At 37.9% G+C, this 15,123-nt stretch overlaps 1 protein-coding gene across 1 annotated transcript; it reads left to right on the top strand.

The window, feature by feature from the left end:
* Window positions 1-4,032: 4,032 nt before the first annotated feature.
* Window positions 4,033-7,508, top strand: LOC113334337. The gene is made up of 3 exons (XM_026580620.1): window positions 4,033-4,414; window positions 5,633-6,854; window positions 6,953-7,508. Exons 1-3 carry the CDS (start codon window positions 4,075-4,077, stop codon window positions 7,107-7,109), a joined length of 1,719 nt encoding a protein of 572 aa, XP_026436405.1. The 5' UTR covers window positions 4,033-4,074; the 3' UTR covers window positions 7,110-7,508.
* Window positions 7,509-15,123: the final 7,615 nt, after the last annotated feature.

Below are 15,123 nucleotides of genomic sequence, written 5' to 3'. Positions count from 1 at the left end.
AGGATTAAATCTAGATTGGTCAAATTGACTAGTTAAGTCGAGCGGTCGAGATGAATCTGCGACTTCTATGAACGACATTGACCTAACTAGGGTTTTTGAAGCGTCTCAACTAGCCTACTTTGGATAGCTATTAGGAGTGGAGCATGTAGTCTAGGAGTGTTCCTATTGGATGAAAAGGTAAGGGGCAGGAGGTGACTATCATGAAACTTTTCCGGTCATGTAGGAAAGGAGTTGAGCAGCTTAACTGACCGGAAAATTTGGATGGTCGTGATTGCTTCGCGACTAACTTGGGCGGTCAGGATCCAATTCCTTAATAGAATTAATGAGCCCGACTAGACCACTTTGACCAATCACTGGGAGCGGAACATGTAGGCTACCGACGATCCGATTGGCTAGAATAATAGACGAGCAGCAGGTAGTCACTATGGCTCCTGATTGGCCGAATATAGGAGGACCTAGGCTTGCCAATTTGACCGGACGGTGAAGGCCGAACCCCTCGCACACATAATAAAAAATATATCCCTACGAGACGGGGTAAATCCCTGCACACAGCAAATCAAAAATATGGTTGAAAGAAAAAAAAACTCGGCTCATACCCCTAGAACAAATCTAGCAGTGTATAATAACAGAAGTATTAATAGAACATTAACTATGGGACCAGACTATATTTCATCATTTACGACAAAATCACAATTAATGTAATTGCATAAAACAGTTTCTTCTTTTTCTTCTATTTTCCCTTAGGAAAAAAACCTTAAAGACTCTTCAAATAGCCTTCATCCCTTTGCTCAGATTTAGTCCAATTGAATAAATCTGAGTAAAGAATTTGTTTTATTTGCATTACCATTAGTTTTTAGTGTAGATTTTTAATTTTGGTTTCATTTTAATGTCGTTTGACATTTTTCTTCGCCTTTGGAGCGACTATATCTTCGCTTTTGTGTGATTTTGTCTTCATCTTTATGCCGATTCTATCTTTGTTTCCAAGGTAACTATTTATAGGATTTTCAGTTGCTATGTGGCATGTTATTGGATTATTCAAGAACACCAATGATTTAAATTGGCGACCTTTGATTTCACCTTAAATCCAAGAGATTTAGGGCATCCGGTTTCGTATCAGACAATGGTTAGAGCAAATTACTTCTCTATTTCAGAAACATCTCTTTTTGAAGAAGACAACTATCTTAAATGTTCAGATTTTATTCTGGTTTATACCATCCTTACTCTTCCTATGAAAATTGGATTATTACAGTTCATCGCTCTTTCTCTTCGTGATTTATTCATAACTAGATTTGTGCCTTTGCCACGCACCAGGCATTTTCTTTTCATACTAATTTGGTGTGCACGGGTTTTTGTGGGTAAAAATGGTTCACAGGTTTTCTGGTAAAAAAGTGGTGGAGGAGGCAAGTGTTCGCTAAAGCAGGTGCTCGGAGTTGTGAATCGTCTGATCCTTTAAACAAATGTACTGCACGGGAGTACTTTGAGTTCGAGAGACTAATCGGTAGAAACCTGTCCTAAACCAAGACAATGGAAGTTCCAGATTGAATACGGTCACAAGACGAGGAGAAGGGTCAGTTTGTAGGGAGGGAAGCAAAGATTGTGTGGAGATCAATGGATATTGATTTGTAGGTGATATGATGTGTTGAACTACCGTGAAGATGATTCTCTGTGTGGACGAGATAAATCCTCTGAAAATGTTTGATAACTTAGCAGTGACGAGTCTTGGTCGTTGTTAATTATCATATCATAGCTTCAGAAACATATTTGTAGGAGCACATCAATCTCCTGTAAGTGGTCATAGTTCAAGGTAGTGGAAGGATGGGGAAGTGGGAGATCGTGTAAAAACCATTTTCATTTTGTGCGGAAGACTGGGTTGATCGACAATCCACTATTCTATTTACTACTTAACTGTCAGCACGACTTACCACAACTCTCATCGTGGATGTACCTCACATGGCACATGTTGTAGGCCACCAGACCAAAAACCCTAGTGATATCCCCCTATGTGACGTGAATTGATGTCTCACGTGTGAGTGGTCAATATTTGACCTAAGACTATGAGTCTTATGAACTGAACCGACGATGTTCAATATTATGATGGATGAAGCATGGAATGTTGAAACAACAACATGCTCTGCTGACCATAGATGTTGAATTAGGTCACTGATGGACATGTCACACATTATGTTAGTTGAAGCAGTAATGGTAGTCGAATGACTTAGTGACGATTTTATGAGATTGTTGGGTCGATCATAAATCGTTATATTGGTGCACTGAGCACTTGTGAACATAATCATCACTGAATGATCATTGAAGGTCTTTCTCGATCCATATGTCATGAGTCAGTCGAATGATGATGAGAGATTATAACATTAAAATAATGGTTGTCAGACGAACCAAACGTTGGTTGATGAACCAATAAAATACAGATCAGTGTTAAGTTCTCAAATATTGATAGCTAGATCAACAGGAGAAATACTGCAACTAAAATATTGATAGCTGAACCAATACGAGGAGTATTGCTCTGAGCAATTAAATATTGATAGCTGAATATAAAAAAATGTACGCATCCGCTAGTAACCAGACCAGTGTTTTGGAACAGAATATAAAAAAATTGGATAATTTTACCCATCAAGCAAATTCACGTGCAACCTTATAAAATGTACGGACTATGTTGTTTTTTTTTTCTAATTTTTTTCTTTATAATACCATGCAATATTTTATTTTACGGAAAAATTCATATTACATGGATATTTTACAAGATAATCAAGAACATCATAAAACAAGAAAATTAAAAACCAAATACAAAAAAAAAAGAAATATAAATCTAAAGACTTAAAGGCCTAGAGAAATAAATCTAAAAATATTTAATTGCTCTGAGCAACTAAAATATTGATATCCGTACATTTATTTTGGTGATGTGTGACATTCCTAGGGATGGCCATTCGTCCCACCCAAACCCATCCCCGTTGGTACTCCTCCCTTTTGAGTAGGGTTTTACCCGCATAAATGGGAATGGGGTCGAGTATGAGTAATACCCGAAACCTAAAATACGGGGATGGGGCGAGGATGGGATTCAAGGTCCCCGCCCCATATCCTCCTCGTACGTTTCATATTATAGGAGTTTAGACTTTTATACAAGAATTTGTATCGAATTTTTATACTTCCACCACTTAGTCAAGCTTTCTTTCATTTATTATAATTCTTGATCATTCTTGCATATTCATCACTTTCGATCCTTTGTAGTGATCAGACACATTCTCTAAAAGTTAAAATAGAGAAAACGAAGCAGATAATGAAATGGTTTAAAGTGAAACGAAGATAGAATGAGAGTGGAAAAAGTAGAAAAACTAACAAGTCATTTGCAAACATTTTTGTTCACTTTAAGATGATTTTTTGAATTTAAAATTTGTGAATGCATTGTTCTTACGTTAATATTTTTGTTTGAATCATATATAAGTTTTGATTATAAACAAATTTATGTATTAACTCAGTGTTACGGGTAACTCATGGAAAACCCGCCCCACATGAGTATTCCCCATATCCGCCCGCCCCAATTCATGTGGATACGAAATGAGTATGAGTATTTTTTTTACGAACGGGGCAGTGACTGGGATCGGCATACCCATTAGCAGCCATGTACTGCAAACCGGTCTACTTTTGTCTTACTACGTGCATGTAAAATCACATCATTAGGTGATAACATTAACGTGGCCATGTACGAAGTAGCATTATATCGGTTTTCTATGGAGAACATTGATGAGTCATTTTCCTAATGAATGGAATTTTTGTTTTTGTTTTATTGGATGAAAAATGAAATATCAATGGTTTTTTTTTTAATATGTAGATGTGTCACGCATCGTCCAATGCTGAGGCTCCGTTCTTCCGGGCACGGACGCGTCATACCAGGATTTGGGGAGCTGGGAAAAACGTACAGCCGGTGGTCAAACTGTTTTCTTTTTGACGCTTCAGTTTTTAACCTTAGACAAACAGACTCTCTTTGTACAGAGGCACTCATACACATAAGACAAAGCCAAAGAGAGGCAGAGATTCTGGTGGTGATCGGAAGAAGGAAAGATGGGTGCAAGAACACAGGATGAAAAGAGAGGAAGTGGTGGAACACAGGTTGAAGAAGGAGAACAAAGAGAGGAAGCGGAAGCACAATATGTAGAAACAAAAACATTAGTATGGTGGGATATCGAGAACTGTCCTGTTCCGTTTCTTCATTCTCGTCAAGGGTTATCTTCTTCCTCATCTTCTTCGCATTCAACAGCACAGAACATAGCTTCAGCACTAAAGAAAATGAATTACAGAGGACCCATTTCTATATCTGCTTATGGTGATACAAACCGTATTCCTACTTCTGTTCAACATGCTCTTTCTAGTACCGGCATAACTCTCAACCATGTCCCTTCTGGTAATTTGTGAAGTTCTCTCTTTTTCTTGGTCTTTTACTGTTTGACGACATGCCTGAATGAATTAGTTTTACACTTCGTTGATAGAGAAAAGTGGGATTATATGGATGATTTAGTCACTTATTATTGATATTGTATCTGCCCTGGATTTATTTGGTTGTTGATTATTTATGGGCATGTATCATCTAGGACTATGACTATGTTCTTGATTGTGTCAGTCTGTGAACCCATACTTCTAACTGGTTACAGTAATTCCATTGAGAATCTTGGCCACATATCTGGGAAGGGTCTTGAAATACATTATAGAAGAGTATGTCTCTTGTTCTTGTTTTGATGAAGGATCTTTGCTTTCTTCAAGCTATATTGTTTGGTAACTTTTGAATAGCATATTTCATCCGTCTGTGTCAATGAATTTTCAACTTAACTAAGTTTATTAGAATAATCTTTCTGATGCCATGTGCATTTGGGTACTCCTTGACTCATGTCTGGCCCTGTACTGCACCACAATTAAAGGGTGGTACTTAATGATAAATTCTTTTAACGTCACATAGAGACCATCTTGCAGAAACCACCTGGTCAGTATTTGAGTTTATGATTTCTTTGTCATCGATTTTTCCTGTCGTTCTAGAAAATTGTAGGCTTCATTGTCCTCAAATAGATTTAGGCAGCATCATTTATAGACATGTGGAGTAAAATCTGCACTGGAATTTATCGAAGCCAATAATAGTTAGATTAAGTTGGTTCATACTGCTGTGTGAATATAACATAGAACCTTTGGATCACATAGAAAACAAGAAATTGCCGAGATGAAACTCATCATTGTTAATAAGCTAGCTTGCATGTTTACTTATATTTTCATTATTAGTAGTTATGATGTTTATATTCACCGGATCTTTTTGGATTATAATAAAGAGTTATGTCCATTGATTGGCAGAGAAAATTGTTAAACATTGTGCTGAGATTGCATTACATCTTCACTTGCATTTTCATTACGGCTATGCTAGGAGCAATCAAGTGTTTCCTATTATATTTTATATTTCCTAATTATGGGTATGGCTAATCTTAGTCATTTCACCGTACTAAGGGTGAAATGTGTGGGTGGATATGATACAGGAGACAGCAAAAATGACTGATTTCAGAGCCGTAATATGTAGCAGAAATTTGGAATTACCTTAAACATGAATTTATTATTACCATTGATATATAAATTCTGGATGCAGGTGTAAAAGATGCTAGTGATAAGAAGATTCTGGTTGACATGTTATTTTGGGCAGTAGGCAATCCTGCTCCAGCTAATTATTTGTTGATTTCTGGCGACCGAGACTTCTCCAATGCTCTTCATCAATTACGTATGAGAAGATACAATATACTTTTAGCGCAACCACCAAGTGCATGTGCTCCACTTGTTGCTGCAGCTAAAAGTGTGTGGATTTGGAGTGTTCTTCTTGCAGGAGGATCACCATTGCCTAATAAGGGCCGAGATACATTGCTACTACATCCTGTTTCTGGTAGTGTCTCCTTGGGGAACCAAAAGATATCTAGTAATGCAAGGACTTTTGGTAATAGTCATAAAGTGGTTAAACAGGTGTGGAAAGTATCACAATTCAACAGTATATCAAGGACCTCAGGTGATCCAGTTCATGAGGATGCTCATCAGAGCAATGAAAGCTTTGAAGAAGAGCAGCTTAAGGTAGCTCCACATCAATTCTTTGGTGCTAAAAAGTCCAAAGCTACGTCTTCCACCAATTCTACACACAGTAGTGATGGTACCATCCCCAAGAATCTTGATCCTTCACTGAGCACATGGAACAGGTTATCCAGTAATTATGAACTCCATTATCCCCATCATGCAAGGTCGAAAAGTCTTCCTACAGAAGCTAATTCTGATCCGGTTAATGTTTATTCACAGAGTACTGGATACCCTTTTGGTTTTCAGTCTCCACATCATTTACAACCAGAAAACAGGGTATCAAAGTCAAACTTCAATACAGAGGGATATCCTGTTGCTCCAGAATTAGCATCCTCTGGAATGTGTACTAACGACTATCCTATTGATTTTTGGGATTGCCAAGGATGCCCGCAACCTCCTGACTATATGGAAGGCCTTATCTGCGTCATTCTACTTGCATTAGGCGGCCTAAAAGAGAATAAGATGGCACCAACTGAAGCAAACATAGCTGATTGGATTCTCTATGGAGATCCTACGCACCACAATATTGATGTTAAGGAAGTGCTGGACATTTCCATTGAGCGAGGGAGAGTAAACAAGCGGCAAGTTGGTGCACTTCAGGTTTACATAGGGAAGACTCAGGGAGAGCTTTGGAGGTGTGTTAACCCTATCGGTGGAAATCTTAGGCAGCATCCAAAGGAAGTGTGGGATGAAGTCAAGAAGTTTCTATTATCACCGAATGGAAGATCTGACGTTATTGCTTCCAAGTGCAGGTAATGTGTTTTTTCTATCATTAGGATACTGTGAGATTATATGGCCTTGGAGGGATTGTTTTCCTAACCCAGAGAACTGCTTTGCATCTTCTGAACAGGTTTGAAGCAGCTACTATTCTAAGGGATGCTTGCTTACAGAACTATGTCTTGGGTGATGTACTCTTAATTTTAGACACGGTAATCACCATAAAAAGGTGGATCAAGCCTCACTTTTCCGGATGGCAGCCAGTAAAAGTTAGTCCATTTATAGAGTAATGCAGAGGAGGAAGTAAGAAAGAACTTATGCTTGATTTTCTTAAAGCATCTTTTTGGCAGACAGTAGGAGTAAGAGTTGTGAATATCGTTCCCTTGGCAAGAAGAGTAAGTGTTTGCTTGTTGGATTTTTTGAGAAGAGCAGAACTATGCACTTTCTGGACATATGAGTAGTATAGCTATAGCAGCTTAGTTTAGATGTTAGACCAAGTTATTTTGGCATAACATTCTAGTCTTTTGTCAGTTGCGTGCCCTTTGTGGAAGAGTAGGCATCGTAGAGCAGGGCCGTTCCAGTGTGGGGTTATCTTAAGCAACGTATAGCTGCTCCTGATTTTATGATTAGGAACAGATAAACCCAAGTGGGAGGTGATATTCTGTTGATACTAGAACCTGGAGTCACACGCTCCAGCATTCAGCTTGAGAAGTATTACTTCATTTTATATATGTATCTGGCTAGGTGCTTCTGCATAGTTGTAGTCGCTCATTCAAAGATTAATGATTGTGTTCATTTCATAATGCCAATTAATGATTGTGTTCTCCTAATGATTTTGTATATGTACTGGTTATTTGTTCTCTGGGCATTTCACAAAACCTGCCCTCTACGGCTCTACTAATCAAGGGCGGGGTCTACCTTGTGAGATGGCGGTTTTGGAAATTTGGGATGTAAATTACCTAAAACACTAACCCTTTTTTCACATTCCTTCACTCAAAACTATACATTTTGAGATCGGCACTTTGGAACACAAGGAGAAAACCAGGAAATTACTACTCCACTTCAGGTTTGAGATCTCCAAAATTTGAATATCAAAGCTTGAGAGAGGATTTGTAGTATTTTAAGACTCACTTCAGCAAATGATTTCCAACTAGTTGAATCGAAATCATCAGTGAACCATAATCTAATTTCAGCGAGAGATATGGAAGATGCCGTAAACAAACACTGTGATCAATCTCCCTTCAAATTCTTCCTAGCTCTCCTAGCTCGGACAAATTGGTCGTGTCACCAAAATGGGTACCTGAATTTGATCATCTCATTTGCCACCGTTGGTGGAAGACTCCGCATCTATATGGAGAGCCTAGTCCAGGTAAGTCTGACTTTCTTCGATGGATGTTTTACATAATTGGTATAATTGTGGTGTTGCAACTCAACCTGTGTATTCTTAATTGACTTATAGGTATCTGCATCAGAAAACAGAATGAGTGGAAACCGGTGAAGCTGATGGTAGAATTTGACAGCATCAGAGAACTGAAGGAAGAATGCACGAGAAGCTGTAACTGTTAGTTGCATCCTTTAATAGGATATGGCTCGTGGATGTTCTGAATTTGTGTAACGTAGTTGTTGCATGTATTTGTTCCGTGATAACTGTGTGTCTTTTATGTATGTAGGTTCAATGATAAGCGCCAACACATCTGAAGAGAATATCTACAGGTTACAGATCCTCGTCGTGTTGGACGTAAAAGGGGATAAGTCGTTCAGGCTAAATGCTAATGCTAAAGCAGAAGCGTCAAATGGATAAGTGGGAGAACACCCGGAAGGAAATAGCAAATTGAACCTAAGTTGACCAAGAATTGAAGATGCTTAAAGCTGTTCACAGATTTATTTATGTATTTTCTTCTGAAGTTAAACTATCCAAGTATTGAGTCGAATCAACATCCCAAACAACCTCGCAAAGCTGACGAGAAAAGCAGCATTTACTTGTATTTAGAAAGAAAGAAAAAAAAAATCAGCTCTGCTACATTGACCGTGGACTGTCTGCCTGTGTCCCGCGGGTTTCCCTGCGTCATTCTCGCCTTTGACATCGTACAGATTAAGTCCAAGAGTCATGTTGTTAACATTCAATGAATAAATGTCTACATTGTATTGAGACGATTTAATCAATTGAATTGATAAGAGAAAGATTGATTGTTGGGAATTTTAACAAACTGCCACACTTGCAAATCCCGATTCAAGAAAATGCCACCGTTTTTTTCAGAGTTAATTAAATGCCACAACCGTTAAATATTCCGTCAGGGCCTACCAAACCGGTCTATATGCGTTGAACAAGTCAAGAAAATATGTTATCATTCCCTATTTACCCTTCACAATCCTTAAAGACTTGTGAATCGCTAATTAGGAGAAAGCAGAACAAAGAATCTGAGAGAGGAGAAAAGCAGCAGCTGCTGCTATTATTGCCGAGAACTAGGTCGAGAAAAAAACAGAGAAATTGAGAGATGAAATCGAGTAAAAAAGAAGATGGGTCTGAGAATTAGATCTGTTGAGATTGTGAAGGTTCAAATTGAGGATTTGTTTTAAAATTGGAGGTGTTCTTGGTGATTCAGATGAACATTTGGAGTTGATGTTGTTGTCGATCTCTAGAAATGGAAGATGAAGAAGAATTGATAGGGTACAATGATGAAATTGAACTGAGCTACAGTCGTGGATAATTGAGAATAAATTGAACATTGGGTTTGATTTGCCGATAGAGATCAAGATATTGATCTGATGGATGCTGTGATGATTGTGGGTTTGAATCAAATCGAGAATTGGTTAGAATTTTGTAATGAAGCAAGAACAGTGATGAGATGGTATCAAAATCAGTTTTGTGAAACCTACATATAGGATTTGTCAAAATTCTTTCTTAAAGTTTTGGGAAATAATTTTAGGGTTCGTCAAAATTATGTTTAATTCATAGAATTCAGGTTGTTTTAAGAACAGGGTTTAGCTTGATTTTCATTTTTTTTTCCAGTTTCGTATGTTAATTAGGGTTTCTAATTGTTTTTTACTGTAAATTGTTTTGATTATGATGGTTGTCGTGATGAAGCAGTATTGGTGGCTGATACTGGTGGTGATGTCATGGCTTGGGTCATGGTTGCAGGTGATGGCAGGTTGAAGAAGGAGTTGCAGAGACTGAACTGGTTGGTGGTAATGGAGATGTATGATGTTGGTTCCATGGGTTTGGTGACGTTTTTTCTGATAGGTGTTGAATGAAACTGAAGATGGTTTTCCAGGGGATATATGGCTATAAAATGGTAGAACTGTCATGGGATTGAATTTGCAGGTGTTTCGGTGAGTTTAGAAGCGCTAGAAATTTCAATGTTACACCAAGATGAGAATGGCACATTAGGTGTTCGATAAAAGTCCTAAATGGTTTTTTCTTCACCTCTTCAAGCTCAGTTTCTACCAGTTGAGCCTGTGTACAAGGTGGTTTGTGCTTGGTTAATGTCACAGGAGCTGCAGGGAGTTGCTGTAGGCTCTTGAGATGAAGCAAGAGAAAATGACTGCGATGGTTGGTGATGAATTGCCATGGAACTGAAGTGTTGCTACATAGTTCCATGGGTATTTGGTGACTTAGATGAATGCTAGGACAGGTGACATGACAGTGTTGATGCTGGAGAGTTTTACTGGTGGATGTTGCAGGTGCAGTGAACCCAAGAACAAGGAGGAATCGGTGATGGATTACGGATGGGTATGATGCTGTTGAACTGGACATGGCGAGATTGCAAGTGAGATGAGTAACAGATGTGCTGGTAATGAAATTGAATTGGCACCGGAAATGGTATGAGGAGATGTATGTTTATGAGATGAAATGGTGCAGCTGGTATTGTTGCCGCTGCAGTTTGGTGGTAGTTCTGATGTGTTCGCAGGCAGAGATTGCTGGAAATGAAGAAAGGAGGTTAAGCTGGCCGTGGTCCTGGTGAAGCTGAGTATGCCAGATTACAGGGTGATGGCTGGAGTAAATGGAGTTGAGATGTTTAAGCAGAGATACAGCTGTAAGCTGAGAAGATTGAGCTATGAACTGACGGTGAAGGCTACAAGAAGTGTAAGAAAAGAAGGGAACTGCCAAAATAAGGAATGGGTTTGGTGAGTTGGTGAAAGATTTGAGGGTGTATATGTATTTTACTAAGCTGGATAAATGCCACCTATGCACTAACTGATGGCAACAATTTTTTTGGATGGAAAAGGTCAAACGTGTGGCATTAAATAAACTTTGAAAAAAACGGTGGCATTTTCTTAAACTGCAAATTGGAAGTGTGGCACTTTATTAAAATCCCCTTGATTGTTTACAGGACTGAGACATGATTATATACTGGACTCAATTCTCAAACACTCTTACACGTGCGACTCTCACATACTGCACACTCTCATTGTCATACAAACACAGTTCTCACACTACTGACGCTATTATGCTATTACCCTCCCTCAATCCCAAGTTGGCTGTAAAAGACAACTTGAGATTGCTAACACAGTTCTCACACTACTGGCGCTCTTATGCTAACAGTTGATGGAGATGTAAAGAGCCAAGCATAGAATAGAAGTATAATACCAGGAGGATGTAGTAGTTGCAGGTAGTGTAGAGTGTAGTAATTGCATCTTTGTTGCAGGAACAGATGGAGTGAAGCAAACACCATGGAATTGAAACCCCTGAATGCTGTGTAGAAACCCTGCACCATTGTATGCTGAGAAGATATCTTGCACAATAGTAAGATGAAAACTCATCCAAAAATAGTTGCAGTTCAAATCCTTAACAATCCTTAACCATTTGTAGATGTTCATATTCAAGGATGCAAACAGATTGATGTAGTAGGCAGAATGATAAGCATAATGAGTAGAAGTGACAGTTGGTGATGCAGTAGGTGAGGTGCAACAGCTTTAGTTGAAACAGGTGTGACAGTAGTAGTTCAATGTTTGTAGTTTCATCACTCTCTCCAGAATCCCCAACTATGTCAATACAGCTGCAAAAATTAAAGACCAGCTGCAAGAAACTTGCATATAAACATGACACAGACTCACATGCTAGCATCCAATAGCAGAACTGGGAAGAGTGGAAACATTGTCACAACCCTGAGATGTCCACTGAATAACCTGAAGCATTATAATCCGGCACAGTCCAGCACCAACCATATGTAAAATAAGCTTCATAACAAATCATAATTAAGGACCTTGGTGCAGAGGAAGAATGGTTGATGCAGGGGATAAAATATCAGTAAACACCTTCGCTGAAGCATACACACAGTCTAAAAGAAGTATACCATTGACGCAACACAGACAACACCTTGGTCAGCTTCATACACAGAATTTAGAGCAGGACACAGATGATAAACCAGCACATGAATTGGGAGAAGGATTAGAATCAGGGAACACCATAGCTAGACACCACCATTTGTAGAAACGTACAATTTTGAAATCCAGACAACAGCTGATTTGTACCAGTTCCAAACATAGAGATACATATGTAGTAGAACAATGGTAGTGAATCAACATATGAAGTAGAAGAAATAGTTGAATAAAAGAACACCAGATCAGTCCACATAAAAACTATTTGCACTTCAATTGCTTGAGCTTGTAAGCTGCATTCTCATACAAACACATTTCCAACACCGCTAACTTGCATACATCAATGACATTATGAGCAGTTGAGGGCAAGACTGATAAATGCCTTGCTTTATTCAGCACACCAGTACTTATTAAAGTACCAGAAATTATTCACTTACACAAAGCAAAACTTGAATAATGAAGTAAAAAACAGTAAAGGATAATGGATTACACGCTACACTCAGAATTGAGTACAGACTCATCAAAAAGAACATCAGCTTGTACTTAATATATCTCACAAATTTCAATCCCATAACATCATCTTCAGTTTCATCATTAAACTTGCAAGCCAACCCACTCATAAATGAGGACTGGACCAAATCCAGTACCAATGGGATGAACTGACAATAATCTAATTAAGCACATATAATGTAGCAAACTTTCATTCCATACACTCATCAATACACATCTGTGATTTAAGAGATCTTCGTCACTTTCAAGTGGAACAACTTTAAGCTTCTCTCTTATGTAGACAAGGTGTAAAGGAGATAGGCATGCTCAGACTTAAAAGCGCCAGGTATCAGCACAAGTAGGACTTGATGAAAAAACTAGATGCCACAATTCTAGTTATGATGAAAAAGCTTTTGAAGACAGTATTGTCTGTTGTTGAGCTAGAATCAAGAAGTAAGTTTGCAGAAGAAATTGTTGGTGCAGAAACCCCCAGCAACTGATGAAGGAGAGAAGTAAACATAGGATCACAAAGACCCTTTGTGAACAAGTCTGCTAACTGATTCTCTGAAGCAATGTGTTGAACTGTTAGAAATCCACTCCTGATAAGTTCTCTAACAACATGATAATGGATCTTTATATGTTTTTCCCTGGAATGAGAAACTGGATTAGCACACAGATAGATGGCACTAGTATTATCACAATATAAAGTAATTGGCTTCACTAAAACAATATGCAACTCAGAAAGCAGAGAAGAAAGCCATTCAAGTTCAGCAGTGACAACTGATAAAGCTTTGTATTCTGCTTCAGCTGTGGATCTGGACACAGTAGGTTGCTTTTTGCTTGACCAAGAAATTAAAGAAGAACCAAGAAAAACTTCATAACCACAAGTTGATCTTGTTGTCTCAGGATAATTTCCCCAATCAGAATCAGTGTAAGCAGTTAAAGTTTGTATATCCCCTTTTCTCATTGTAATGCCAGAACTAATAGTCCCCTTGATGTATCTGAGAATTCTTTTTACCAATAATAAATGAATATTAATTGGTGCATGCATATATTGACTAACATAATTCACCCCAAAGCAAACGCCTGGTCTAGTTAAGCATAAGTATTGTAACATTCCTACCAAGGTTCTATATTCTGAAGCATTAGTCAACAAAATACCATCATTTATAGAGACGCTTGGACCTTTTTCCACTGGAGTAGAACAAGGATTACATTCTAATATTTGTGTTTTTCCAGCAACTCAAGTGTATATTTATTTTGAGTCAGCTTAATACTATCTCCATCTCTTACTGCTTCTATACCAAGAAAGAAATGTAAATTCCCAAGTTCTTTCATTGCAAAAGTATCACTCAAAAATGTAATCATATGAGCAAGAAAAGCATCAGAAGATCCAGTATGTATGATATCATCAACATATAGCAATAAAACCATCATATCAGCACCAGCAGTATAAACAAACATGGAAAAATATGAGACTGTTCTGACAAAACCATAAGAAAGCAAAGCTGCACTAAATTTATCAAACCAAGCCCTTGGTGCTTGTTTTGATCCATATAATTTTTTTTTTTTAAAATGACAAACTTTATGTGGAAACTCAGAGCTAACAAATCCTGGTGGTTGCCTCATGTAAACATTTTCAGTTAAATCTCCATGTAAAAAAGCATTAGATACATCTAATTGCTTAATTGACCAACCTCTAGTAACTGCAATGGTTATAACTACTCTCACAGTTGTAGCTTTAACCACAGGACTAAAAGTCTCATCATAATCTATACCATCTTGCTGATTATATCCTTGTGCAACCAATCTTGATTTTAACCTATCAACTATACCATCTGCCTTGAGCTTAACTCTATAAACCCATTTACATCCTAAAATATTCATATGTGGTTCAGGGTCTACTAAATCCCATGTTCCATTTCTTTGCAAAGCTTCATGTTCATCTGTCATTGAAAACTGCTAATCTGGAATTTGTATTACCTCCTTAAAGTTCTTTGGCTCAGATGGAACAATCAATAATGAAGTGAAAGCAGAAGGAATAGGATGAGGAACTGAATGATACATAACATGATCAGGATAAGAGTTTGTTTTAAAATTCCTCTTTGAGACCTTGTAACAATGGAAGAAGAAGGTAAAGAAGATGATGGTTGAACAGTAGAAGTAACTTCAGTAATAACAACAGGATTTGCATTGGAAGAAGCATCTGAGTTGAAGTAAAACTCATTTTCAGAAAATACAATATGTCTAGAAATATAAGTTTTCTTAGAAATAGGATTATAACACTTATAGCCTTTATGCAAAGAGCTATATCCAAGAAAAATGCACTTGACAGATTTTGGTGATAATTTATCAACTCTTGAATGTCCTAAAAAAGGATAACAAATGCAATCAAATACTTTGAGAAGAGAGTAATCGGGTGAAGAGTTATATAAAACTTGAAAAGGAGATTTGCCATGAAGAACAAGAGTAAGAGTTCTGTTTATGAGATGTGTT

Source organism: Papaver somniferum, unplaced genomic scaffold (genome assembly GCF_003573695.1).
Source record: "Papaver somniferum cultivar HN1 unplaced genomic scaffold, ASM357369v1 unplaced-scaffold_137, whole genome shotgun sequence".
NCBI classification, from domain to species: domain Eukaryota; kingdom Viridiplantae; phylum Streptophyta; class Magnoliopsida; order Ranunculales; family Papaveraceae; genus Papaver; species Papaver somniferum.
Note: the sequence above shows the minus strand (reverse complement) of the source record. Positions and strands in the feature narration are given on the sequence as shown.

Coding starts and splice junctions, on each gene's coding strand:
- LOC113334337 (XM_026580620.1), top strand. CDS start 4,075: ATGGGTGCAAGAACACAGGATGAAAAGAGAGGAAGTGGTGGAACACAG. Junction 4,415..5,632: donor TCTCAACCATGTCCCTTCTG/GTAATTTGTGAA, acceptor TTCTGGATGCAG/GTGTAAAAGATGCTAGTGAT. Junction 6,855..6,952: donor GTTATTGCTTCCAAGTGCAG/GTAATGTGTTTT, acceptor TCTTCTGAACAG/GTTTGAAGCAGCTACTATTC.